Raw genomic sequence first — 27,926 nt, forward strand, 5'->3', positions numbered from 1 at the left:
ATGCTGAGACGGTATTATAATAAACGAGAACTTTTTGTAAATTCGTGGCAAAATACCAATTAAAACAGCCAAGATAGGCCTTTACAAGACTTAGTGGAATATGAAGAATATGACAACTGCTTTGTGTAATTTTGAATTTGGTTTAAATTTGTACGAATAAAATATCCCTGTAATTTTACGCACAGTTTTGAGAGCATCTACAAGCAGGCCTATGGAGTAATTCAATCTGCCGATGCAGGCAAAGATCTGGAGAGTTGGAGAACAAAATATGGCACGGGAATGGAACCAAACTGGCCGAAATTTGAGGTAAGAAAGATGTCACCATTGGAATGAGGGTGAAAGATGTAGCGGGAAGTCTACCAAGTTTTGATCTTGTGTGAACTTCAAGCGTTTCTGTTGGAGTTTTTATAAGAATTTGACAGCATTTCCATGAGGGTTAAATTTAGCAATAAAAGATGTCACGAACTTGTCCGTTGTTGTGTATTGACTATCTAATGATATAATTTGGAGAATGTGCTTCATAAAATTATGGAATCATGATTCAGATTTTAGTTTTTAGCTCTAAATATTCATACGCAATCTGATTTTTTTTCATTATTAGGACTACGACATTCACGCCGACGGCAGGAAATTCAGTTTTTTCCGTAAAAGGGTTCGGCCGTCACAGTCAGCCAGAGAGGACGGGTTAGTGTCTTTTTTGTAATTATTTTGTTTCCAATGGTGCATGGATTATTGCTCTGTGAATTAAACCAATCGACGCTTATTCCATATTCTACATTGCCATACATATGGAGATACACTCATGTACGCGTGTAAACCCACAGGGAAGTGAGTAATCTTGTTGTTGTTGTTGTTGTTGTTATTGTTGTTGTTGTTGTTGTTGTTGTTGTTGTTGATGGTGATGATGATGACGATAATAAAAAATATTCAAAAACAATGTGTCATTCCTTGCTGTTGTTTGTCGATGTTGTAGATAATTGTAAAAGAAAACTGTAATCGTGACCAAAAAACGACGTAGGTCGCCCAACGTCACTCCCGTCCTATTATACAACCATAGGACGGGAGTGACGTTGGGCGACCTACGTCGTTTTTTGGTCACTATTACAGTTTTCTTTTACAATTATCAACAACATCGACAAACAACAGCAAGGAATGACATATTGTATTTTAATATTTTTGTTATCGTTATCATCATCATCATCATCATCATCATCATCATCAACAACAACAACAACAACAACAACAACAACAAGATTACTCAATTCCCTGTGGTAAACTTGAAAATTGTGTTACAGTGCATGCATGAATTATGTACAAGCGTAAAATGACCGCTCATATGGTCAGGCAGGCGAACAAACACACACACACTGAGAGAGAGAGAGAGAGAGAGAGAGAGAGAGAGAGAGGAGAGAGAGAGAGAGAGAGAGAGAGAGAGAGGAGAGAGAGAGAGAGAGAGAGAGAGAGAGTGTGTGTGTGTGTGTGTGTGTGTGTGTGTTCTGAAGTTTGGATATATCAAAGGTTTCTTATAATTTATCAGAACCATGTGAGGGGTGGGCGTTTAGCTAACGGCGTTCTCGGGAAATAGCCCCCCCCTCCCGGGAACGGTAACCGCCTTCCCAGACACTATCAAACCACTTGTTGTAATGTATATAAGAAGTCTATTATATATTTAAAAATGGCATTACGTATTTTCCCGAGCAGTTCTATAACACAATTATCATGTTTTGCTTCCACAGACTTCTCGATGATGAATTCGATTCAGACGATTTTGAAGACTTTTCTGACGAAACAGACGGCGACAGTAATCCTAAAGAAGTTAACGGCCACCATCACGTGACAGCGAGCAGACAGAAAGACGAAGTAAAGGTGACACTTTTGACCACAAGGTCGTCTTCCACATCCTGTCATGTATTGCAGTCTTCAAATTACCCCACTTGTAACGAAGGTTGAGTTGAATTGGTCTTCCCGTGTAGGCTAAAGTCTGTTTCAAAGCCGTAGAAGGCTGAATTGCTGATGGTACGCCATACACTTGGACACGACCGACTTTCATCATTACACATGAATGCACTTACCTGGTTTCTTTACGTAAGCAAACAAGTTCTTTTCACATGGTATATCGCAGGTCAACAAAAGAGTTCTGCTTACCTATATCCAGGTCTCTTAGCCGGGTCTATTATTGTATGTGACAGTTCTAAAAGTGGAGCAATTGAGCCTTCATGGACCGACGGATATAGCAACGAACAATAAGCTTTAAAAAGTTGCGAATCTTCCATTTGAAAGTTATTCTTGTTTTTAATGTACCAATAAATGACATTTATTTCACAGATGATTCTCCGTACCAAAATATCACACCCAGAGGCAGCCTGGGCGCCGAGTCCCCAGGCGGTCAGTCACCAGGGGCAGAGGGAACATCGCCCTCAACGGCAAGAGGTAGTTTGGACATGTTTGCTGTCAGAGCGCTCTACGACTTCGAGCCGGCGTCAGACGATGAACTACAGTTGCGCGCAGGTGATTATATTTTACAGAAATCTAATCCCTTGTTTTGCTCCACAAAGTCAAGTGCACTATTTTGTTTACTTATCTGCGGAAATATAGCAAATTTACATGTTATCTGAATTTTAACGGAAAGTAACCCCTACTGAAAAGGAGATAAATTTGTTGTAGAACATTTTGTTACTTCGTAGGCCTACTTTCGTCAATAAACGTGGCAATTATTCAACGGTGCCTGAATAACTTCTTTGATTACTCAGATAGTACATAATATTGAACGAAAATTTCATTAACTCGCCAAAATCCGACAAAAATCTGAATACTATAGCAAACCTACACACATACGCCATGACTTTAAGCCCTTGCTGGTTCTATCAAACAGCACATCTGTTCAATCAGCTTCCTGAAAGGAAGAAGGGGTGTTCTTGAGTGTTACAACGTATTGTTTGGGCCTACTAGCCTTCCCATTTTTCCGCCGGTAAATAATTAATAAGTGGCCGTGAAACTTCACGTTTCATGGCAAACTTAACAGAATACGATAGCAAATAGTAAATTATTGTATTTTTCTTCAATTTAATGGTTTTCAGTGTTTGCGGATTCTTATATGTGTTAGACTAGGTGTAGGCGACAAGACCGCTCGTTTGCTAAACCTGAAATTGTGTGTTATGCAGGTTTTATACGAATAGAACGCAGTTTATGAACATTCTACGACTTGAAAATACATTTCAGAGAGAGAGAGAGAGAGAGAGAGAGAGAGAGAGAGAGAGTCTGTAATGATGCTCTACAAAAGTCATTTTTCTGGTCACATCTTAGTGATGCATGATGCACCACGCTTAATCTGTGAGTTTGATTGCGATGTTGTTTTGAATATTGCAAATGCAGTTCCGTTTTTTTTTTCTCTGTTTTCGTCATCTTTTAGGTGATATTCTGACACAAATTGGCAGCGTACACGACAATGGATGGGCCTACGGTCGGTTACGAGATAGACTTGGTCTGTTTCCGGCCAATTATGTGGAAGCTCTAAGGTGAAGCTGTTGCCATGACGTCAATGAAACCGCAGCAGTTTCGTTGCTATGGAAGATGAAGACTCCATGGCTCCCCCATTACAACAATTTTAGTTATTTTCTATATATAACGGTAAAACGGACAATATATCAATATTATAATCCTTGGACATTTATATCATGTGATGACGGCAAAGGAGACTCTGGTTTGCCTTTGGCCTGGAGAATTTACTTGCCTTTCAAACTCACCGTAAATTATGGAAATAAAATCAACGTTCTAAGTAACACTTGTTGTTTCTGGTGATTATTTTCGTGTATGTAAAATACGGCGAGAAACAACATTTCATAATTTGAATTCGTCCATCTTTTTGAGGAAGTGGCGACGGGAGATTTGGCAACAGAATCACGATTAGGCTCTGACGACGTATTGTCGATTATGTCCATTCTTTTGGTTTAGTGAACTGTGAAAATCCCCGAGATGCCTTACAAGCAATTGCATTGCTACGGTAAGGGTGCATGATTGAATTATTTTGATGTCATTAGCCAACATGACAAAATAACAAAAAATGGTCAAAAGTTTTGTCATAGATTTGATATGTGCGGTTCGTCAAAAGTATTTTTGCGTGATAACCAATCAAATGATACGTTGTACGGATATTAGCATCATATGCAAATTTAGGCCACGACCCCACCCTGACCGCCATATTGGTTATCGTTGAGTTCCGGAAGGACATACATCACACTACGACAGAGTTTATCGAAGTCACCTGAAGAGCAGATAGAGGCGAAACGAGCCAATTTTAAGGTAAGTATGCGGAGGGAATGGGTTTGAATTGATGTATATGTGTTGAAAACGTCGTGCTTATCTTCAGGTTGGGTTGTGTTTTATCACAACGACTTTACCAAGTTGGTTGAACGGCGGAGTGGCGTAAGACAGAGCTCACGTCACGAACGGTGTGCTGTGTGGCGGCAGCAGGGCTTCGCTTATCCAAGCGTATGATTTGAGCGCAGGCAAAGGATCAGGGTGGCTACTTTTCACATCGTCACGAAATTCTCTCTTCTGACTGTCTGAGTAGGAGTGAAACAACTGTCGTTTTCCGAATGGATATTTCATGGGAATTTTGTTTGAAGTGATTTGACCGGTCGATAGCAGTAGGCAAAAATATGTAAAATCTGAACGGCTGTCTGAAGTGAAGGGGTGTACTGTAAGGGGTGTTGCCGTAAGCTGGGCGGTCACCTGAGTGTAAATATTCCGTCCCTGGCCGATAAGGACTTACTCAGTGGTTTAGAACCTTCTCCAACATTACTTGAAGGTATTACCCCAATAAATATATTCCAAACCTTTTCAATTGTGCGACACCATTCGTAGTCGTGTAATGACATTGAATACAGGAAGTTTTGACTGAGCTGTAGTATGTGACATCTTCCCACGTCCGGAGAGTCGTGTGTAACCGTTGAATTTTGTATTCCGTGGAGATATTGGACCCGTGTCGTTCAACAAACATTCATTACGTGTTTGCAGAAAAAATCTCTTATACAAATATAATCCCAGTGTATAACAGCGGCAGTGAGCCTGCATCTGGGTAGCTTTTAAACAGTCTTCCCAAATCATAAGTAGCGAACGCAAAACTGGTCCTTCAGATGATGAATTTTTCCAACCACTTTACTTTGAATAATGCAGAAGATGGTAAAATTAGGGCAAATGTGATAATAACGGATATGTGAAGTAGCTAGCTGGCCAAAGCAACCAACAGATAGGATAATATGAGGAAGTCACGATGGTATAAGCATAGGGGAAGCTCACATGCCATGGTGTAAATGTTTGAGATGTAAACCTAAACTATTTACATGGGCCATTCTTTCTGCCATTTTCATTCACTCATCCACTTTTCTGAGAGTCCCATTTATAATCAAGCACCCAGGAAAGTCAAACTCCATATGACTGTGAGTAAGGAAGTTTGTTGTAGACTAATAATATTCACTTCTTCTGATATCAACAAATTAATTTTACAAAAAAAGCAAAAATATTTTTGTAGCGTACACTGTATCTTTGTGATGGAAATTTCATACCCATATAACGAGAATAAAAAATAGCGACTGAAAATATGATAGGAGAGACCTTGTGTACGCAAGCACTGTTTCAGCCAAGGTGAACATGCTTGGATATTGGAGGAGCAAGGATATCAGCTTCAATTCTATTTCTCTGCATGTGGGTCATCAGATAGTTAAAAATAGGTCCAACTGCATGATGGAAAATGGGAGCAGTTGAGGAGCTAGTCGGTAGAACCATAGACCCTCAGAAAAACTCAAGGGTCTATGGTGGCACTAGTAAATACCTGATTTATTGGCGTATTGTACAGATCTATTGAACAATCAAGTTCTTCATAGATTTGCTGAACCCAGTTCGTAGCATAGTGTTATCATATCAGTGTACCTCTAAAGGTGAACAGTGTGTACAACTCAGACTGCTCATTTAGATAAGTAGCTATTCAACTTCAGCAAGACTAATCATCACTACCCCCCTCCCTCCCTCCCCCCAAAATATACCAGAAATAATTATAGTTGTTAGATTGGTGAATCAGAAATTTGTCTTTTGTCATGTATTTCCTTTAATAATTTTTTCTATAGTCCATCTGCAGCACAACTCTGGTTAGCTGCACTGTGTCTTCTGGTGAAGAGTTGTGTTACTGCTAATGTGTGAGCTGTACATTCATCTGTTTCTGAAATATATTGTGTAAATTTCTCCAATAATATCGGTCAACTAATACAACACAGGTATCTTAGCCTACACTTTGTATGTTAAGGATTACCTCCGTCGCCCATGAAAACTACTTTAAGTACATTTGCCAACTATTTTATTGCGCAAAAAATGTGCTGTGTATGTTTACAGGAGAAATTCTGAGACTGAAATTGGTGGTAGACATTGAAATATGACCAACTAAATAGGTCAAGGCCATTACATCAGTGGTGTTGGATACCTTTGGTATTGACATTGTCATTGACGTTGGAGAAAAAACCTACGGTAATTTTACTGAATCCACAAATTTTGCCCTTTTATATGTTTCCAGGAGCAGAGGTATCAAGTTTGTTTGTGTTGTCAGTTAACTGATGGAGTTTATTTGAAAAGAAACCAGAGGAAAGACAACGAGTGATAAATATTACATTGAACAATAAATCAAAGAAACTAAATATAACTTTACAAGTAGGTAATTGTATTCAAGTAGATGAAAATTCAATATGTAGAGACAGAGTGATACAATGTGAGAGTGTTAATAGTGTAGAGGCTGTTTTGTTAATTAAGTAGAGTTTGTCAGTGTGTCATTCAGCTTATGTTTTATATATATATATATATATATATATATATATATATATATATATATATATATATATATATTATATAATGTATATATATATATATATATATTTATATATATATATATATATATATATATATATATATATATATATATATATGTGTGTGCTGACAAGCACTGATTTGTGGGTCAACAACTCTATATACAGACATTAACTCAATGTTCATATGAAATGTTACATACATACTTGCATACATACATACATACATACATACATCATACACCCGCATACAAATACACATACATGTACATACATACATACGTAGATACATATTATACATACATAAACACATAAACATGCATTGATATTCTTAAGATATTTGGGGGGAAAACATCACATGTACTGTACTGTAGAGGTGACAATATGCATACATGTAACAACAGTGAGTTAGTTGTAAGGTATGACTCCTTCTTTTGGACCACAAAGTAAACATATTTCTGTTGGTACCAAAGCCCATTAATGAGGACACGGGGAAGAAATAAATAAACAGCTAAGCAATTCAGCCATGCAGTTATACTGAATACCTGGCATTAAGTGTTTTTACATCAGTGCATTTGTGGTGTAATATTTCAATAATTGGCTCAAGGTAATAAACTGTTTCCCCCCAAGAGACATAAACACTGGTTGTAATTGTTTATGGGTACTGGGCAATAGAGGGACATTTACAGGATTCTAAAAAGAATAATGATCTCAACATTGTAAAAGAAGAAAGGGGTCAGAGGAACACTTGACAATTTATTATGTTTCAGGCAGTAACCCTTCGAGTGCTGTCATTTTTCCCTCCAAAATTTTACTGCCACATTTTACCAATTTTTATGAATTTTTCTGAAATGTTTTTATAATTTTTGACCAAATGGACATAATATTTTATTTGCTACAGTATTTGATCAAAACTTTGGCAAAAATCTGAGAAAAATTGACCAGGAAGATATTTTGTAAAGGGGAGAAAAACTGATGTTGGCGCTCAAAGGGTTAAAGTAATGTTTACTGTGTTTGGGGCAGTAATGTAATGGTTTAGAGTTAGTTCCTGGTTAAATTCATCTGTCCGTTGATCTATGGTGGTTGGAATTCTTAATAAAAAATATTGTATGATCATACGTAGACCTTGTTTAGATCATTTCAATTCATTTTGAGCATGAAATTTAAAATGTGGAGAGTAAATGGTTCGATCAACATTTATGGCAGAGCAGCTTTGTAAATTACGGCTGGTAGAATTGCCACAAGCACAGTGACAGCTGTATGTAGTTAGCTCACCAGTTTCATGGTACTGTTTTTGTGCGTGTTCCTGTGTACAATTGTTGACCAAAACGCTTCCTCATTTTCGAAGATAGGCATGATATTGTCATGACGTCATTTTGGAACATTGGTTTGCACTCGTAGGATGATTCTTTTGGAATACTGAACAGTGCAACACTTTTTGTGCTCTAATGCCAATATTGATAATGATAATTATTGAGATTTCTTATCATGTGCCTTGAAATTCACTGCACAACCATAAAATTCTGTGATTGCATTTCTTTGGCATTATGTACGTTGTCTTCATAGACTGATACAGGTAGTTAGAATTCAGTGTAAAGCAATCGGTGTCTTGGACTCCAGACTGAGTATTGTAAACGTAGTGTGGCGACCATTACATTTTGTTGACAGTCACATAGGTAAACACATATATTGGGGAAGTTTGAATTATCTTCATACCAGGAAGTGGAAGCACTCCTCTATCAACTTACGATACCATGGAACAGAAGGGTACTAGGGAACGTTAACATTGATTTCTGGCCAAGATTGTGTTTAAATACGTTGCTTTGTACAGGCCTCAGGCTCATGAATATTTCCAAAGGTATAATATTATGAAGGAAAGCAATTATTTTCAAAAAGCCATCTTTTCCAGAGATCAGTATAACAAGTAATGTTTTCCGTTGTTTTTCAACCTGTTTGAATTATATATACACGGCAAAGGCTGCTGTACCAGACAGCAGCCTCTGCCGTGTATATATATTTCTAATGTGTACAGAGTACGCATAAGAAAGATAGGCCAATCTATCTCTTTTGTCATGCATTTTGACCTATTTGGGCATTCGCGGCGTATCGATGCTGCAGGCCAGGCTATGGGCGGTCATTTTGTACTATCATGTGACCTCCACATGCAGGCATTAGTGTAAAAGATGTGAGGAAAATCACTTTCTCCGACGCAGACGGTGAGGAATTTGCCTCGCGAGGCAAAAAATATCAAACATGTTTGATATTTTGCTCAACTGCTCACGAGGACAAAAAGTCACGAAAAATTGCCTGCCAGTGAGAGTAACTAGCTGAGCAAAGAGCCTTGAATGAAATTTTGCTCTGCTAATTTCTCTCGTGTGCAGCAGGTTTTAGTAGAAACCCTTCATATTTGTGGATATAGAGTGTGTCAGCTGGCTAATGGCAGATGTGCAAAACACTCACTCACAACGTCACTGCGACAGAACAAAACTGAACACAAAACACAACAGAACAAAACCCTCTTTAGGGCAACGAGGCGGCTTTTGTGCGTTACTTTTCAGACAAGTTAATGCCACAGAGATTTGCACATAACAGCACTCTGATTGCTGGCCATCTAATTCATTTATGAGCGGCAAGTGATCAGGGCAGATTTGATTGAAAACTACAATTTGGAAGGAGTTAAGAGAGAAACCATTTATGTAATTTTACATCATGTACACGCCTTGTCTCTTGGTAGTGTGTGAATAATTAACAAAATGTTGCTATCTGAAGTGGGTAATAAGTCTGCGATTTCTATCTCAAGTTTTTTAAGATGCTAACAATGAGGCCACATTCCATGGGTCAGATAGTTACGGTGATTTCTGGACAGGTTTATGTGAGTGGGTTTTGATCTGTGGCAAATGTTAACTCCAGGTGATGAAGTGAAAAAAAAAAAAAATCTTATGGGTGCCACTAGAAATCAGGTGGCCTAATTACAATACAACTGAAGAGTTTTGTTGTCATTGTTTACACAGTAGCATTGGGTAAGATGTTATGTCATCAACAGAAATTAGTCAAGTCTGTTGTTGAGACCAAGTGCCAAAATGGACAACTGTGTGTCTGATGACAAATATATGTCAAGTCAGCGGCCATAATGTTGTATATATTACATGTAAAGCCAGAATAAAAAACCAAGAAGACATGATGATATTCAGTGTATATTCAGCACTCATTGTTTAACCCTTTCACCACTATGGTTTTTCCCAAATCCATTGTTTTCTATGGTAAAGTTGGACCTGTACACAGGGAACTGGGGTGAAAGGGTTAAAACCTATTGTTTCAGTTTTATTGATAGAGGATAAGCAGTGTCTGAAATGTTGAGTATGTCATGCTGCGGGGTAACTGTAAACAGTAACAGTCACACAGGTCAGAAATGGCACAAGACAGTCCATCTCACACATTTTAATGTAACTCATACACCCTATTTCCCAATGGTTATGTCCAACTTTGCTTCAGAAATCGGAAGGTTGTTCCAAAACTTTGTACCGAAAGGGTATAAACGCTAACCATATCAAAATTACTAGAATAGTGAAATTTTGCATAGTGTTCAGAAATGTTTTATTTATTAGAGTGGTTGCAAACAATATACACTTTACCAATGTCCATAAACCATAAACAGCGGCCACTGTCTATGTTTTAACAAGATGAATACAAAATATTCTTCCAATGAAATATTGTATTGATTTGTGTTGATATAGTCTTTACTCAGTCACTAAACCTTCAGATACAGCATCCCACATTCTTTATTGATCATTGTCACACCAAATACTTTCAGCGGTACACTGTTGCCTAATAATATCAAAACCGTTTCCTCCAATAGGGATGATGATGATGAGTAAGTGTATGTGTATCTGGTAACATGCCAGGGAATGACCAGTTTCAAATCACTCATCAAAAACTCAGAATAGAAGGAACATTTAGTGGTATTGATTTGCTGTGATGTAAACTGAATGTTTACGACAGTACTGTACTTGTAGGTCACGCCAAAGGGAGGCTAATGCACTCTTGTCACAGGTGATGTTAGAAGCCTGTCATCGCTGAGATCCTGAGTGCAACTGTGGTCATTAGGAGTGGCCGTCATTCTTACCTGATCCTGACAAGGTCGGAAATTTACAGCTTTGGTTCCAGCTTCACGGAATGTTAAAACACAGGAATTTATGAGTAAAGCGATAACCTTTCATATGAGGTCATTCGTCACACAGCATGGATGATGTTACTGGTATTGCATACCCAGGATGTGAAGACAAAAGTGGCGTAATCTACCAGCATTTTATAAAAAGAGATTTGACTCATCTAGGAAGTGGGTTTGTCATTTGATCACTTGATCCCTAAAGTTAGTTCCATTTAATGTCATAAGGTCTACATAACATTTGATAGTATACCATGGTTGCAGTGAAGCTTGTGTTGATAACTAGCTGAAAAAACCGTATGGTCAGTGAAATAACTTTGTAACTATAGTACTGGTAGCAGATCTACCGAAGCCAGTAACGACATTTCTGTTGGTACCTAACCGTCTCATGAAGTCCTGTGGTCTTCTCAGTGCATAAGTCTATAAGATTGGAAGACCTTGAAATTGGAATGAAATGAAAATATGTTCACTACTTTCTTGTAGAGCCTCCTAGAGGTCTATTAAAATTAATGATACATGTACTGGATGAAGTCTAAATGGCCTTGGCCTTGTACAGACCAAGAAAATAAAATTCAGCTTGTGATTTGTTATAGTACGAGGTATTTCATGCCTCAAACATGAAGGACTAACTTTTGCTCAAATTTTCTTCAATGAAACTTTCAACCATTCTCTTACAATATGAACAACAAAAATTTGAAGTCACTGTGAAAATTTTGGTACTGGAAATACAAATTATCTAACATTTACGATATTTAAAATTCAAAACGGGCGCCATCGCTGTGTTATCTCAAGGGGAGGAAAATGAAATTCCCGATTTTCACAAAACTAAGCCAGTGAAAACTTTCTTTGCTCCATCAGCTTCAAAATGAGCCGTCACAAGTGGTAGGTCAAAGGAATATTGTAAAAGTTTGAGAGAGAATATCTGTCCATGGGATGCATTCTACTGTACCTTACGGTGCACTGGTATAAAATATCATGAAGTCATCACAAAATTCTACACTGATGCATGACATACATAGGTTTTAACAATAAGCAGACATACGAGTTATTTGTGCTATAATTTTGTAGCACAGATGTTAAAGTGTGTTCTTGTGATGTCATTAGACTAACCTTCTCAGTTATTAACATTTGATATTTGTTTCTCTTTTGAAACTTTTACGTTAATTAGAACTAAACAATTTCAAAAATAGTAGTACACAAAGCATAAAAAGTCTGTGCTCTGGAGTATATGTTGACATAGTGTGAATACAGAGCCAACAAGCATCCATTCAACCATGGACATTTCATGAGGTTTTGAACTTTACCCAGTGGAAATTTCTGATATATAATATATTGGTCACTGTTATGATTGATAGGACTGACATCCGCTGACCTGATGCACTGTCACTGTACATGTAATCACAAGTTGTGGTAATTTTTTAACCAATCACAGCGTAATGAAATATCACAGAGGCCGTTGCTATCAGGCAAGGCTGTAAAACCTACACATTATCCCATGTTTCCCAAGATATCAATATTCTGTACACAGTAACTGTCTGATGAATGCATCTGAATGTTAACTATGATACATGATTTCAAAGATTTTAGAGCTACATGACCCAAATCCTGGATTTTTTCTTTCACAGCTCATGTCAGACTTTGCTTTCTTGCAGACAATCATGTCAGTTGTCACACTACTTCGGATCAAAGAGATACCTTAAATTTTTCAAGTTCCAAATTTCTAGCCACTTAATTAGTTTAATTAATCTAATTAATTTAGTTTTTTTATGTGAAGATGAGGATCAACCGTTTGAACTTTGGATGTGAGAAGATGAGCTAGCCTCATATCTGATCAGAGAAAAATATGCATCGTTCAATTGGTGTCATCATAAATCCCAGAAGAGTAGATGCCATCTGGTGATATGGCTGCAAAAAATTAAAATTAAAAAGCTGTAAATAAGGCAATTTGTTATGTAAATTTAAGTCAGCAATTAGTAGTTGTTTCCTGCGTGATTTGTCTCACCACCATAGATGGAGAAAACAGTTTGAACTCTTGATAATATTTTCATCATGTTTGTTTTGGAAAAACAAACACGTAGTATTCTTATTCTTATTCTTTTGCCAAAAGCGTGGTTAAATCATTAACCTTGGTGAGTTACAAACACCATACCCACTTCACAGTATACACGCGATGTCACTCACTGTTGACAAATGAATTTTAGTTCCAGACTGAAATTCAGTCGTCAATAGTAGCATTTGACATCATACTTATGTATAGGCTATATTTAAAAGATTAACCACAGACAGTAGTATTTTGCTCCACGATCTTATTGTTTTAATACAAGTTATTTCAAAATGATACCAGGAGTAGAACGAGAAAGTTTGTTGGTACCAGAACAAAAAACTTGCAAAGTCGAAAGTATTGACAGTGGAACTTCAACCTGGAGACCAAAAATAGACAATATTTTTAGGTCATGAAAAGCAACATGTCTTGTACACTGTGACAGCAGGAACATGTACATGTTGTGGGCCAGTTTGAATGGTTTAGGATTAAATTTCTGTGACTCAACAAGTGCTCTTAGGGTTGTGAAGTCTTGTCCAAGGGTTGAAGCACAGATTCCAGAAGAATGAGTAACTAGGGCAGTGATTTGAATGACAATGCCTGAAACTTGTACGGAATGTCATGATAAGCCCTACCTGGTCAAACCCAATAGATACATGCAATTGTGTGCAGTCTACACATTACACCACAGTGCATTGTCACAACTCTTTGCTGTCTTATTCTAGTCTTGAGGGCTATGATTCAGCCAGTGCAAGTGTCCGTAGAAATTCCACCTGCCAACCACTAACATAAATGTTACATTTCCGTTGCGTATTGCAATGACGTTCTTGTATGAACCTTACCCAATGTACACAGTTGTCATTTATCGATGTGTTCAAAATTGTTCAACAAGGCCTGTTTTTGAATTCAATTATAGTTTGTGTCATTTTAATGTAAATAAAAATTGTCTGCTACAGACTGTATTGTTCTGTCAGATCAAGTATGTGGGTGTTTGGACATGTGGGCACTAGAAAAGTCAGTAAACTTAGTGTACTAGTTGGGATTTGTCAAGTCAGGACATAGCGGTATCACTATACTTTTAGCAGATGCAGGGGCTGTTTCAAGCAAGGATATTGAGAATTTTGGAGGTGGTGGCTTATCTGAGGAGCTTAGGCCAAAATAAAAAATATGTGCTGTTCCAATTACCCGACCTACATGTACCCCAATTTTATCCTCCGACCCTAGCTGCAAAATTGTAGCGCTACGGTGAGGCGGTCGGTGATTTTTGGTTTTGCGACTTCGCTCACCAGTAGCGCTACAAGGCCGATGGCCCTGGGGAGTATCATATAAGCGCGTCGTACTCGACCAGGCGTTTTGATGTGGAATGCAACATATTTACTGCATTTGGTCGTACCGATTTATCACTACTGAAGATTAAACAGTATACTGCACTAACTTTGTCATTTATGGGGTTTGGAATTTGTTCAACGCGACGATCGCGTTCTGAAAACATTGAGCGTGGGGCGTCGGTGTTTGTGGGAGCCGCCATTACCGGAAGTTGGTAATGACGGCTCCCAGAAATGTTTCGGAACGCGATCGTCGTGTTTGAACAAATTCCAAACCCATAAATGACAAAGTTAGTGCAGTATACTGTTTAGTCTTCAGTAGTGATAAATCGGTACGACCAAATGCAGTAAATATGTTGCATTCCACATCAAAACGCCTGGTCGAGTACGACGCGCTTATATGATACTCCCCAGGGCCATCGGCCTTGTAGCGCTACTGGTGAGCGAAGTCGCAAAAACCAAAAATCACCGACCGCCTCACCGTAGCGCTACAATTTTGCAGCTACCTCCGACCCTAGACTTTTTTGAGCTTCATAAACCAGGAAGTAAGCATAACTATATGAAAAAACATGAAACGCATGAAATCACGCGATTTTATTTTATTTTAATAGTTTGATATTCAATTTGAGTGTGTTTCATGAGCAAATTATTTACTGATAGTTTGTTTGAACGCGTACAAAATGCACATTGAGGAAAAAAAATTGAAAAAAAATTCCCTACCTACCTACCCTATTTTTGAAAACCATGTAATCGGAACAGCACACAGGTTTTTATTTGGCCTTAGCTGTGGGAAAATAGACGTGATACCAAAATATGTGCCAATGACACTCATCAGTCATCTGAAAAATCACTGATGACTATTCAGTGTGGCACTGAACTAGCTATGATAGTATCATACTAGTCAAAATTAAGGAATAAAGCATGATGAGCCGTCAACAGTCTATGTCTTGACTCACAATACATAGACTGAGACTAGTATATCACTACTTAACAAATACTAAATATCTTTTCTGTTACCATAATACATGGTTATTTTGTCTTGTGCAACTGTAGTTAGCCAAAGGGACAATTGTTTTAACTCATATTGTTGCTGTGTAGATAACAAACTCATTTGATATTGTTTTCAAAGTATGTTTGATTACAATGTCAAAATAGTACATTGCTGGCTCAGTATTGTTTGTAAACAACATGCAATGTTATTGTTGACAGATGAATTCTAGTCCCAGCTGAAAATTCAAAAGTCAACAACAACGTTGCATGATGATGTAAACATTGTACAGTGTACTTGAGGCTGTATTGAAAAGTTCAAATCAGGTGCTTTATCATAATGTGAGGGAGTAGAAAACAAAATGCACTGTACAAACAACCAAAATAATGGGAAAACACATCAAAAGATTCCCCTGATAATCATTGTGAATAGATAATGCACGGGTGTTCAGCCAGCTGTAGGTGAAGGTTGTCTCCCTGTCCGTGTACCTTGGCAGATAGCGTACCATTGCACTCAACAGGTGGAAAAAATCCATATTGACAACAAACCAGGCTTTGTTTTAATATTGATCAGTTGTTACCTGCTACTGTGACAAACCATTGTATGGAGCTGTTATCACAAATATAAACCAGCTGACTGCCAGTGTAGGTCCTTTTCAATTTTTCCTTTGTGCTGCGTAATTTGACATTTTTCTACAACCATAAATAGGACACAAAGTGCATGATGGTGTAGACAATCTAAATTTTAATGCGGGGAGAAGTGACATTTATTTTCTGTGACAATTAATTCTCCAAATGCAAGCATAAGTCTTATGGATTCACTGTTGTTGTGGGAGGCAGAATAATGTGGCCTTCATGATTTATTCAACAAACAGGGCTACATTAATCTACCAATATCATAAAATTATATTTTGTGAAACTCTCATACAAAAAACAGCCCTTTGTTCATGTCATGCAGATACCGTACACAAGTGTCTTTTTATGGATTCAGAGAATGACGTGTCATTGATGCAGACTTTGATTGCTCTTCAAAGAATGTCCTTCTGAATATTTCTTTCATTTGTCATCTCACATGATGGAATACAATTTTAGCAGTATATAAAATATTAAAATTGATATTTCCTCTTGACAATGAAATCTAAAAGCATTCATACATTTATGTGTACATTCAGTCCCAGGTGGCCAGTACTTTAGTCCTCGGCAGTGTTATTTCAATAGCAAGTAGCCTGGAGCAAGTGAATACAGTACACATTCAGTGGTCAAATAATGTATGTGTACAGTGGTGCAGGTACACACACTCAACTCTGTCCAAGGCCCTGAATTTGGAAACATGTCTTGCTATCTGCAAAGTGCTCCGTACAGTCTTAAAAACAAGAACGCTACCATGTGCAGCTGCTCTTCAGTGGATCAAGGGTTTTGCCTTGAGTTGTGTGTCAGATGTTAAATTAATGGTCGATAAATTCAAATACAGCCTCTGGCTATTGTAATTATACATATTATTTATTTCATACAGAGGTAGTTTGGTCGTTCAGAAATATGATACGCCAGGGTTATCTCTAAGTATGGTATCAAATATTTTATGGGAGTTTAATTTGTTTACATGTGTTTTATAAATACAACTGACTGCATGGGATTGTTTTACACATGTTATGTGTTGCTGGTGCCTGATTTCAGATTGTATCGAGAAAACTTGACCTATGAGAAATGGCAAAAAATGTTAGTGTATGTACAATACAATAGATAGGTTCCAAGTAACTTGACAGTATTGCATGATTGACGCCAAAGTACTATAATAAATTGTTGTTGAAATACACATTCTTTCTTCAGGAGATATAGTCAGGAGATATAGTTCTATAGTCAGTCAATTTTGGCTCTTCTAACCCTACATGCAAGACAGTATTTTTCCAGCTATGCCATGCCAGGCCAGTGAACCATAGAACAGCTGAAAACATAGATGTAATTGAATTACTATGCAGCATATAACATGTGAATAAACACTTGAAATACTTGTTTTGAATATTTTTTAGACTGCTTGGTTTGTTTTGGCAGAACTTCTGAAGAGTCGTTGATGATCACTATTTATTAAAATGGAAAGTTACCTTGAAATTTAATTTAAAACCATAGCGATAACAAACACATGTGCATTGGTTTCATTCACTTTTCACTCACTGTCTGCTGAGCTGTGTGCGAGCAGAAATCTAGCGGAAGGGATGTCATGTCACCTAGTAGCTGACCAGCCTGAAGCAGTTGGTACATCACTACACAAACTAAACCACTGGATGCACTGATGCAGTGCAGACATGGCCGTATGTCAAATCGGCTGGTGTAGAAACAAGTTGGCCGAGCATCTGGCAGAAGTTTTTTCCAAATCCTCAATGTTGTTGAGATAATTCATTTACATGAAACATCCCACCATCATAATTATTTATCTGAATTGTTATGAACACTTAGTGTTGTCAGCTTTTGGATTTGATATGCAGGTCTTATATCTTATTTCTTTTTGATTTAGTTGTAGTGCCATGGGTGATGGTTTTAAAATATTTTGTATTTTGTACCCAAGTCTGTTTAGACACAATGATATTTGTTCAGGCAAAATATGGTTTCAGGTGACTGAGTGAAAAAGAATGTGCCTTTTTAAGTTAAAAAAATATTCAAAGGTCATAGAATATTGAAACATTGTGGGGTTTGAGTTACATATTTATCTGATGTTTTATCGCTTAACAATTTTGAAAATCCGGCTCCTGTTCCGGGAGGATGGTCTGACGACTTTGGGCAAACTGTGCAATTGCCATGCAATGAGGTCATTATACAATGAGCAGTGTGCATTGTCAGAGTGCAAACACAGGTAAAACAGGTGTCATTGGTACAACGGATGTCACATGACTTGATAGGTCATGGCTCATTGGTTGAAGTTCAGGTTGTAGGATTTATTGGTGACACAAGGCAATAATAAAGACACTGCTTTGTATTATATGACCTTTTCATTTGTTGTTTATCAACTTGTGTACTTACTTTTTTGCGACTCCAGGAGTTTTCAGAATGCGTGAAAGGCTTATTCTGAACAGTGCAGAAATATAGGTCAGTACATATTGGTATATGTATGTCTGCAAAAATTGTGCATGGCATCAGGGCATTTACCCCTGTCACCACAATGGTTTTGCCCAATTCTATCGTTATCAAGGGAAGTTGTGGACCTGTTTAAATGATATTGGGGTGACAAGTTTCATCAGTGCTAAGAGAACAGCTTCAGATAGTGAATATTGAAAATAGGCCACTTTCATTCAAAAGAAGTTTGTCATGCATGAAAGAGTATATAGTTTGTCAGGTGAAAGCAGAGTCCACTCTTCTTATAGTTGTCAAAACTTTAACCCTTTGAGCAACAGCGTCAATTATAAAAAAATCAGAAAAATTCGGAGAAATTAGTATGTTGCACTAAAATTTTGGCGGGAAAAATTACAGCGCTCCAGGGGGTAACAATTTATGTTGTTGCTTTCACTAGATTTTCAAAAACAGGTGAAAATAGTCAGGTGACTATTGTAGATCACAAAACACCATTCCTGCTATTTGTTTCGACAAGATTGTGACTTTTCATTGTCAAGGTGCCGTAAAATTTCCTTTTTTTAGCCAAAAGACCTAAACGTGGCCTTTAGACACAATGAGTTGAAATTTTTGATTTCTGCAAGACCTTAAGCATTAAGACAGCTATCGTGATTTTATCTGAGCCTCGCCCACTGAAACAATATTTGATATGTGTTCAGATGTTCTGAAATGTGACCTGCAGAATGGTAATCTATTTGTAGTGCTGGTATCACAGTGCCATAAAATCTCAGATAAAGATATAGTCTTGAAATGAATGTGTAACATTTCTGTACAGTTTCAGGAGCTTGTTGTAAATTTTTGCCATATTTACACAAGAATGCAACTGGCTCCTGCAGTGCTGCATGCTCTAGTAAACAAGACTGGCTACTGCGCGTAAGAATGGCTTCAGTGATGTAACTCACTTAATATAGGCATTGTAGACAGGTCAAAGGTCAAAATTAATTGACTAGGTTCCTTGAAGTATAATGGCCCCCATTGAAGGCAAAAATGTAAATATTGAACAAGCAAGTGAGAAGGTATGTATTTACTAGGCTTGCAGAGATTTCAAATCATGTTTATGTTTCATGGAGAATTTGTGTTCCAAATTCCTCACGACTGCAAGTACTACTGGAATTGGAAATGGGTTGCAGGCAGTGGTGTAAATCTTACATCAAGCTTTGTGTGGACCTGACTGGATCATTTGCTGGATCTCGATGATGTCTGACATGTATCATTGATGTATGACAGTTGCCTTGCCCCTGGTTATCTTCATTTTGTGGTGAAACTGCACATTACATAATTTATATTTAATATTTGTGCGTGAATATATGAACGCTGTTTCTACAGCAGTTTTGCTATAAATTGTGACAATACAGTCATTGTGTTATCAAGTGTTTATTGCTTCTAATAAATTCAATTTTTAATCCGTCGTTGTGTGTATGAAAGTTGCACTTGCAGAATTAATTCATATACCCTGAAAGAGACATCCTTCTAATACCATGTACCAGTATAAGTTAATACCTTGATTATTTGATACTCACCAGGTAAGATGAGACACCAATGAATATTTGCAGGCAGCAGAGCAGTTTGATATTACTACACAGCGAAGTGTAGTGTTTTCAGACTCAGTAAATTATATCTTCAATAATTATTGATTCTTGTTCAAATACAACTCCATTTGCAGAGCTTGACGTGAAACTTCAGTGTTAGTGACATTGTCAGTTGCACGACTACTCCGTGGAGTATTTGCACACTACAGTAAATGTCATCATAAAATTGTTGAGAAAATGCTTGTCATTGATTTTTAGATAAATTGTTTGTTCCCACGTAAATGCTGGTGTTCACGATGATGATACCAGCTCATTACAATGCACATGTAACGTCAAAAACGATAATTTGCAGAATTTTCAAATTACTGTAGTGATGGTAGTAAAATTTTCTGATCGTGCTCTGAATTCTGACAGGTACTTTTATCGTGTACCGTATATATTATATTATATATTGTGGATTCTGTGGTGCTTTTCTGAAATTGATGTCTGTTTACTCTGTTGTAGTGCCACTATATGTGTGACACAAGATCGTATCTTTGAAATCTGAATAAAAATATCTGTGCGGTTACAAGGTGGGTGTATATTTCAATGAGAGTGCACTCAAGAGGTGTCCTTGAGTACCAATCTACTGCGACCATATGGTTTTGACGCTACCTACGTATGGCTTGGAAATATTAATACTCCATATGGACTATTGTTGCAGCTATTCTGTGCCCTAATCCTGGCAGAGATCAAATACTTAACTTTCATTTCAATTGATTCTGTATTAAGCAGGCGTATAGAATGGAGGATTGTATGGATTTGGTATTGATTAGAGTGACCAATTGTCACCAAGAATGTGTGGATTAAATTCCAAGCAGATGTCGTAATTATATCAGAAAGGAGGTGGTGACATTTTTGTATTGCGGAACGTTGCTTGCCTTACATCGGGTACATTATAGTACATATATGTCAATACATATGTATACACGTTCACAGACTGTACATGGCTGTTCGGCAATCACTTCATGTTACTGTCATTTGAAACGAAAGATCTTCAAAAGTATACTGTGTTTTGCACTGTTTTGCATAGGAATCATTAATCATCAAGGGTCACAAAATTATGCAGAAGGGCAAAAATGCCAGGAAAGTGTGACAAAGATGTAAAGGATAGACAAGAAATTTGTTGTGCAGTGGACCGTACAGCATTCTGAAGTTATTAGATTGTTTTATTTGATTTGTTCTTCAACTCCTTATAAATATCAAATTGAAGCTAAAATCTGGTACAAGTGATTGACAATCTGTTAATTTATTGAAATTATGTTAATAATGATTAACATGTGTGAGTTGGAGTGCATTACATATCGTGCCAAGTTCATGTGTCACCATTAGGCCAAGATGGTTCAAGGTTAATGAAGCTTAATTATGTCCCATATGTTGTATTTTAACAAAAAATTGAACATTTGATTTCAAGGTCTGCCAAAACAGATATACGGTAAATGTGATTTTTAGGAACCAAAGCTACTTTAGCATACCAAGCCAAGTTGGTGGATATTATATGGTTTAGGCAGAATACTGCGTTCCACAAGCTTGGCAGATGGGGAAGTGATGTCTGACACTAAAGAGTTCAGAGATTTCTATGTTGTCTCTTGGTGTAGTTGTGATGCACGCTTTGAAAGACCAATGTAATTGTAGTCCAACAGTTACCACATTAGTTTCATACAACCACAATGGAAATGTGTGTGTGAATTGAAACTACCTGAAGGGTAAAGTTTGAAACTTTCAGTTTGCGTAAGACCCAGTTATGCAATTATCTACATGAATGCAGATTGCTTCAAGCAAGGTGAAGACTGTACAGTCAATGTAAGCCCATCAAATGAAATCAAAACATTTAAAGTAAATTAAAGGCAAACCATCGTCAGAACTGCGCCTGTGTGAGTTTCTTGTTTACAAACAATGTATTTAGTGCAGGATATCAAGATGCACATCATCATAGCTGCAACATTTAAATTGTACGATGTAGATTATGACAGACATGCGTTAACTTTCATCAATCACCATCGTACCTTGGATACAGTGTTTACATTTGTAGTATGGCTCCCATACGACCTTTGAGCGCAGTTGCGATGACTGTATCCCTTTAACACGCAGAATATCCATGATATGATGTGTCCTCCAGTTAGAGTGAATTTTGACCTTCATAGATCTGTAAGACAATATTATCGCCCTGTCTTGTTGATTTATTGACTGGTAATGTTTAAAATGCTGATGCAACTCCCTAGTTTCAGCTACTGAAATCTGATTAATTTCTTTAATCGATAATCAAGATACATATGTTCATTTTATCTGAGACTTGCCTTTGTTTATCTTCCCTTAATTATCCTCCTACGGTTTGAGTTCTGACTTAATTTGCCTTGAAGTCACTGATAATTGAGAACATTTCTACCAGTACGTTTATCAGACAGATGTTAAAAATTCTTAAAGTGTTGAATCATGGCCCATCAGCAAATACTACACGCCCTGTTATGGTGATAACCTTTGGCCTGAGGGTACTTTTTGTTCATTTGTATTGATAAGTGCCAGAGCTCATCTTAAGGTAGAACGCACCTCGGGGACAGAAATTCGGGCCTTCAAGTTTTGTCAATTCTCTTCTGACCTACCACTTGTGGGGACTCATTGTGAAGCTCTTGGCGAAAGAAGAGTTTTCACCGTCTTAGTTTTCTGAAAATCGAAAATTTTATTTTTTCCCATAGAGTTAACACAGGGATGGCGGCCATTTTGGATTTCAAATATCGAGAAATCACAAGTTATTTGTCTCTCTAGTACCAAAGTTTGCTCGGTGACCCCTGATTTTTATTCTTGCTTTGGTAAGAGAATGGTTGAAAGTTTCACCGAGGAAAGTTTGAGCAAAAGTTTAAGTCTTTCACTTTCGAGGTGCATATTACCTTAAACTGATAACATTTATAATATTTATGAAGGCATGGTGTGCAGCAGGTACTCAATATACATTGTAGGTTTGCACTTCTTGTCATGTGACCATGTCAAAGGTCACACAGGTGTGTTTGAACTTTTCATCATGTGATCATGTCAAAGGTCACATATAGGGTATTAATAACACTACAGATTATTACACTCAGACCAATCATCCATATTGGACTACATGGAATTTACGGTGATACCTACAAAGTTACAAATTTTTGTGTGGCATCAGCTTTTTCTTTCCGCATAATTGTCATTAATTTCCTAAGTAATTGAATTCATTTAGGCAAAGTGTATTAATGAGCATTATATGACCATGCAATTCAACATTGAGTTATTATCAACAGAGAATATGTGTTTGCCGGAAATCATGCATTATATTATTAATAATCATGATTGATAGATGTAAAGGTATTAAAGCAGGGTACTGACTTTTAGATGTTGTAAGAATCAGTTGAAAATGTTATAGATGTAAACAATAAGAACAGGACAAATTGTTCATGAAAGTTTCAGCTGTACAAAGTATTCACATCACTGAAAACTTAAACAATTGTAGTAACTGCGTGTAGTAATGGCTCTTGAAGAAATCTCTGAAGGAAACAAACATTCTATTGTTCGCCCTGCCAATCCATCTCTTCCAAGATCACATGGTCTATCTCCGACATGCTCAAGCCAAGGTGTTTTGACTTTCCACAAACCAGTCAGCTGAGCAAAGCGTTCACACCTGACCTACATATAAATCCCTTTCAGTTCCCCCTCTGCAACGTGATTTTCTCAAATCCCGCTGTATAATTGGAATTAAGGCACTTCACATATCAGAGCATTTATCAAACCATTGAGGTATAATTAGTACTTGTAAATTGACAGAGGTCATGGTTTAGGTCTAGTTCTGTGTGTGATAAGAACAGATCATACCATAGAGACAAATAATGCCATAGTAACATGTATTTCCTCCTAGTCCTAGGGAATGTTAATTATTATACACAGCTATGGTAGATGTACACCATGCACAAACTTCCCCTTCATGTAGGAATAAAGATTGGTGTAAATTGTACATTTAAATTGTAAATGTAAAAAATGTTATTGTATTCGGATCCTATTAGATGGATAATAATTTTGGTAGTGGTAGTTGCGAGAATTAGACTCTCACAGCCCTCGAAAGCTAGGCCCCAGACCATGCAAGCACCTTTAAAGAGTGCAGCTCGGCTCAGCAAATTCCAGTACGTCTGGCTGGCTAAGTGAACCTCGCTGGCTTCGAAGACATGTCACTTATGGTAGAAGGTGGAGCTGTGTGGTGAACGAGGGGCTGTGAGAGCCTAGTTCAGTATGTACATGCACAATCAGGCACAGCTTGAAGATAGCACATGGTTATGTGAGTTACTGGTACATGGTACTGTTGTAAAGTGTTGTTATGTTTTTGAATCTATACTCACCACTGATGTACGGTACATATGTAGATGTGAACTGACCAACTCTGCAATAATCATGGTGACAGTTTCCAAGCTTGTTTTGGTGGAATTCAAATTTGTGAGGTGCGGAAGAAATATCCATGCCGTAGTTACAGTTTTCTTGGTGTTCATCATACATCCACAGTGTTTATCTTCGCAGTACAATTACATATACATGTAATGTACCTGTGAGAACAGGTAGAGTAGTTTTGATGGCTATCTGTGAAAACCAAAGTAATGTTGTGTACATGTTGTGGACTTCTATGTGTGGTAGTTTCGTTCATAGACCAGTACATGTAATTGCAAATACTACCGGTAGTTTTGGTGGCCATACCATACATTGTACAGTAGCATATCATCTATTTTATCAGCTTTGTACTTGAAGTAAACAGCTATAAACATGGATGGTAACCATTAGAGAATTGCTGCTATGCTACAAAGCTTGCAGTATATCAAGTAGATTACATGGCATAAGCAATGATCTTGGCAACTGACATTCCACTATCGATAGAGCTCTATTTTAAGTAATGTATATGTAAGTCGGATACAGGAATTATATCAGCACTTGCTATTAACCTTTCATGTAAAGTTTAAGTTGCTAGTCCCTGACTTTCAACCCACAAACTTGCAATCAGGATTTTATACAGTTTATGTGGGAAACATATCCTCCCTGTTACCGAGTGGTACCATATAGCATTTTCCAAAAGTTTTGTAGCTGTGGTATTGGCACTGTAACATTCAGAGTATACATGTACATCTACCTGTGTAACAAAGATAGTGATTTACTAGGATGCAATAAAATGTGTTTTTTGATTCTACATGGAGATAATTTACTCAATATGATGTAAAAGCAAGGGTACAATATAAGCTGTACATGTCGATATGTGTAAAAACGCAAATATACAGTATATAATGTACATACTGATATATAAAATGCAAGCCTACAGTGTTTACTGTACATACAGACGTACACAGTGACTAGGGAAACACTGGCTCTCCATGTCACATGCAGTGATTACATGTAGTGATGCTATTAATAGTTAATCTGCCAGACTGCAAAAAAAGTGAATGAAAAGGCGGTATTCAGGGTCAGTCAACTTGTGTTGTTGATTATCCCCTGGTTTGAATTTGAATGGTGAGTGTGTAGCCATGTGATCAGCCTGACAGGTCTCAGCAAGCTACAGTGAATTTTTCACTGAACGTTTGTGGTGTATATAGAGTATATACATATATGATGTCCTAGCTATACGGTTCATACACTGTACTGGTTCTTCAGAAAATGTACTGTATATCGTGAATAGGGTAATGCCACCTGGTGGGGTAAAATACACATTGCTATTCATAACTATAATGTAATTCAGTGTAGTTGAAAAGGATTTGATCATGATGGTACTAGCAGTGAAAATTTAATCAAACGGTGGGAAATCACTTTCAAAGAGGGTATTTAGGTTCATCATGATGGTACTGGCAGTGAAACCAAATGGTGGGAAATCACTTTCAAAAGAGGGCATTTTTGATTTCTACTTATATGAACGATGGATATGAATGGGATGGAACAATACAGCACATGAAAATTCTAACTGACAGTGTGTAAGCAACAGAATCCCAAATAACCTATCACCGTTTATAATGATTTTTATTACATTCTTTAGATATTATTCATGGGTACACGATTTCACGTTTTTCGAAATGCATTTTATGGTGACAACAATAATACATTTTTACTACCTTCCCAATCACTGCATGCAAGTTGCCGACAAATGAAGTGTTTGAAAACCACTGACTGAAAGTTTGTAGAAAATGTTTTCATTCAACCATGATGTGTTGACATCTTAAGAATGAGTATTAAAAATCTCTCCTAAAGAATATCCTTGTGTACCTTGTTACAAAACAACTCATTGACTGTAGTTATTGTTATGCCCATTATGATATGCAATATTTACTGAAGTTGTCATGGTGATAAATCACTTTGTGTGACTCCTGGAGAAGATTGTTTGACATTTAATTGCTTTTCCATTAGTTTAATTGTCGAAGTGTACTCTATATGAACCCTTCAAGTTGTGTCCCTATTACATTTCAATTAATGAATAACAAGTAACTTCCTAGATTTGAAATTTAACCTGTACACCCCCATTCCCTGTAAATAGATCCACCCTCACTATTGATTGCTAGGCTTTTTGGGCCAAACCATTATGGTGAATAGGACGATTATGGCGTATGACTCTTCAGCAATTCAATTAAAGGTATACAGTCACCTGTAATCTAAATATGCCCATATATGGTCAAAGGGGCATTCCTTGGTATTCAAAATGCCCATGTGAGAGCGCTGTTTTTAAAAAGTGGCCACCCGCTTAATTAAAATCTGTGATTGGTTAGATTTTCTCTTTCCATAGTAACTGTGGCAAAATTGGAACAGGTGACTGTATACCTTTAATTAAATCTCTCCTGTTCCGAGGAAATGTTTGATTTTTTGAATGTATTTTGTATAGAGATTTCTGAAATGTTTGAAATTACAATTTTGTAATGTTTTTTTCTGTCAAGATTTATGGGAAAACATCAGATATCATTAGCGATATATGTTTAGATTCTTTTTGTTCTGTCTAGGGTTTGCAAAATGTGTAACACATCCTATTCCTCATTGTGTGTGCTGTGCAATGTACAATGGATTTCTTAGAAATCTCCAGACACTCACAAATGTTTGTTTTTTTTTGTTTGATCAGGTGTAAATTTTATCATTTGATGGAGACATCGCCATCACAGTAGGATGTCACAGTACAGCGAAGAAAACATAGCCGCTCCCGGCACAGACTCCTTCTGGGAGATCGGAAACTACAAGAAAACTGTCAAGAGGATCGACGACGGCAACAAATTATGCAATGATCTCATGACAATGATACAAGAGAGAAGTGAAATTGAAAAAGCATACGCCAAGCACTTGAGGCAGTGGGCGAAAAAATGGAACGACCTGGTGGATAAAGGTCAGTAGAGATTGTTCTGTGTGACGGGGTTTTCTTTCTAGGGTGCAGAGGATCATGTAATTTTGATGATGTTTATGTAGTTCCTGTTATTCACTGACCTTTGTTAAGGTAGAACATACCTCGGGGACAGATATTCAAACTCTTAAATTTCTACAATTCTTTTCTGACCTACCACTTGTTTGGGCTCATGTTAAAGCTCTTGGAGAAAGAAAAACTTTCACCAGCTTAGTTTTTCGAAAATCCAAAATTTAATTTTTCCCCCATAGAGTTAGCACTGGGATGGCGGCCATTTTGAATTTCAAATATTGCAAAATGTTGGGTAATTTGTTTCCAAACTTTGCAGGGTGACCCCCTGAATTTTGTTGTTGATTTAATAAGAGAATGGTTGAAAGTTTCGTTTAGGGAAGTTTGAGCAAAAGTTTTAAGTCTTTCATTTTCGAGGTGCATACCACCTGAAAAGACCAACAAACCTCTGAGAAATGATAAGGGGGAGGGATATCAGGAAGAATGCCCGCTTGACATTACTCACTTGAAAATTTAGGCCAGGG

At 37.3% G+C, this 27,926-nt stretch overlaps 2 protein-coding genes across 2 annotated transcripts in view; both read left to right on the plus strand.

Moving 5' to 3' along the window:
- Positions 1 to 3,779, plus strand: part of LOC139143172 (protein kinase C and casein kinase substrate in neurons protein 2-like) — a 4,117-nt gene extending 338 nt beyond the window's left edge. The window contains exons 2-6 of the mRNA XM_070713307.1: positions 186 to 306; positions 602 to 684; positions 1,737 to 1,859; positions 2,324 to 2,508; positions 3,410 to 3,779. Of these exons, the coding sequence (XP_070569408.1) occupies positions 186 to 306; positions 602 to 684; positions 1,737 to 1,859; positions 2,324 to 2,508; positions 3,410 to 3,519 (622 nt within the window). The 3' untranslated portion in view covers positions 3,520 to 3,779. The remainder of the gene's footprint in view (positions 1 to 185; positions 307 to 601; positions 685 to 1,736; positions 1,860 to 2,323; positions 2,509 to 3,409) is intronic.
- A 408-nt stretch (positions 3,780 to 4,187) lies between these two features.
- LOC139131548 (protein kinase C and casein kinase substrate in neurons protein 1-like) overlaps positions 4,188 to 27,926 on the plus strand; it is a 42,553-nt gene continuing 18,814 nt past the window's right edge. Inside the window, 2 exon segments of the mRNA XM_070697643.1 lie at positions 4,188 to 4,299; positions 27,121 to 27,378. Coding sequence (XP_070553744.1) covers positions 27,165 to 27,378 — 214 coding nt within the window. The 5' untranslated portion in view covers positions 4,188 to 4,299; positions 27,121 to 27,164.

Source organism: Ptychodera flava, chromosome 1 (genome assembly GCF_041260155.1).
Source record: "Ptychodera flava strain L36383 chromosome 1, AS_Pfla_20210202, whole genome shotgun sequence".
In the NCBI taxonomy this organism is placed as follows: Eukaryota; Metazoa; Hemichordata; class Enteropneusta; family Ptychoderidae; genus Ptychodera; species Ptychodera flava.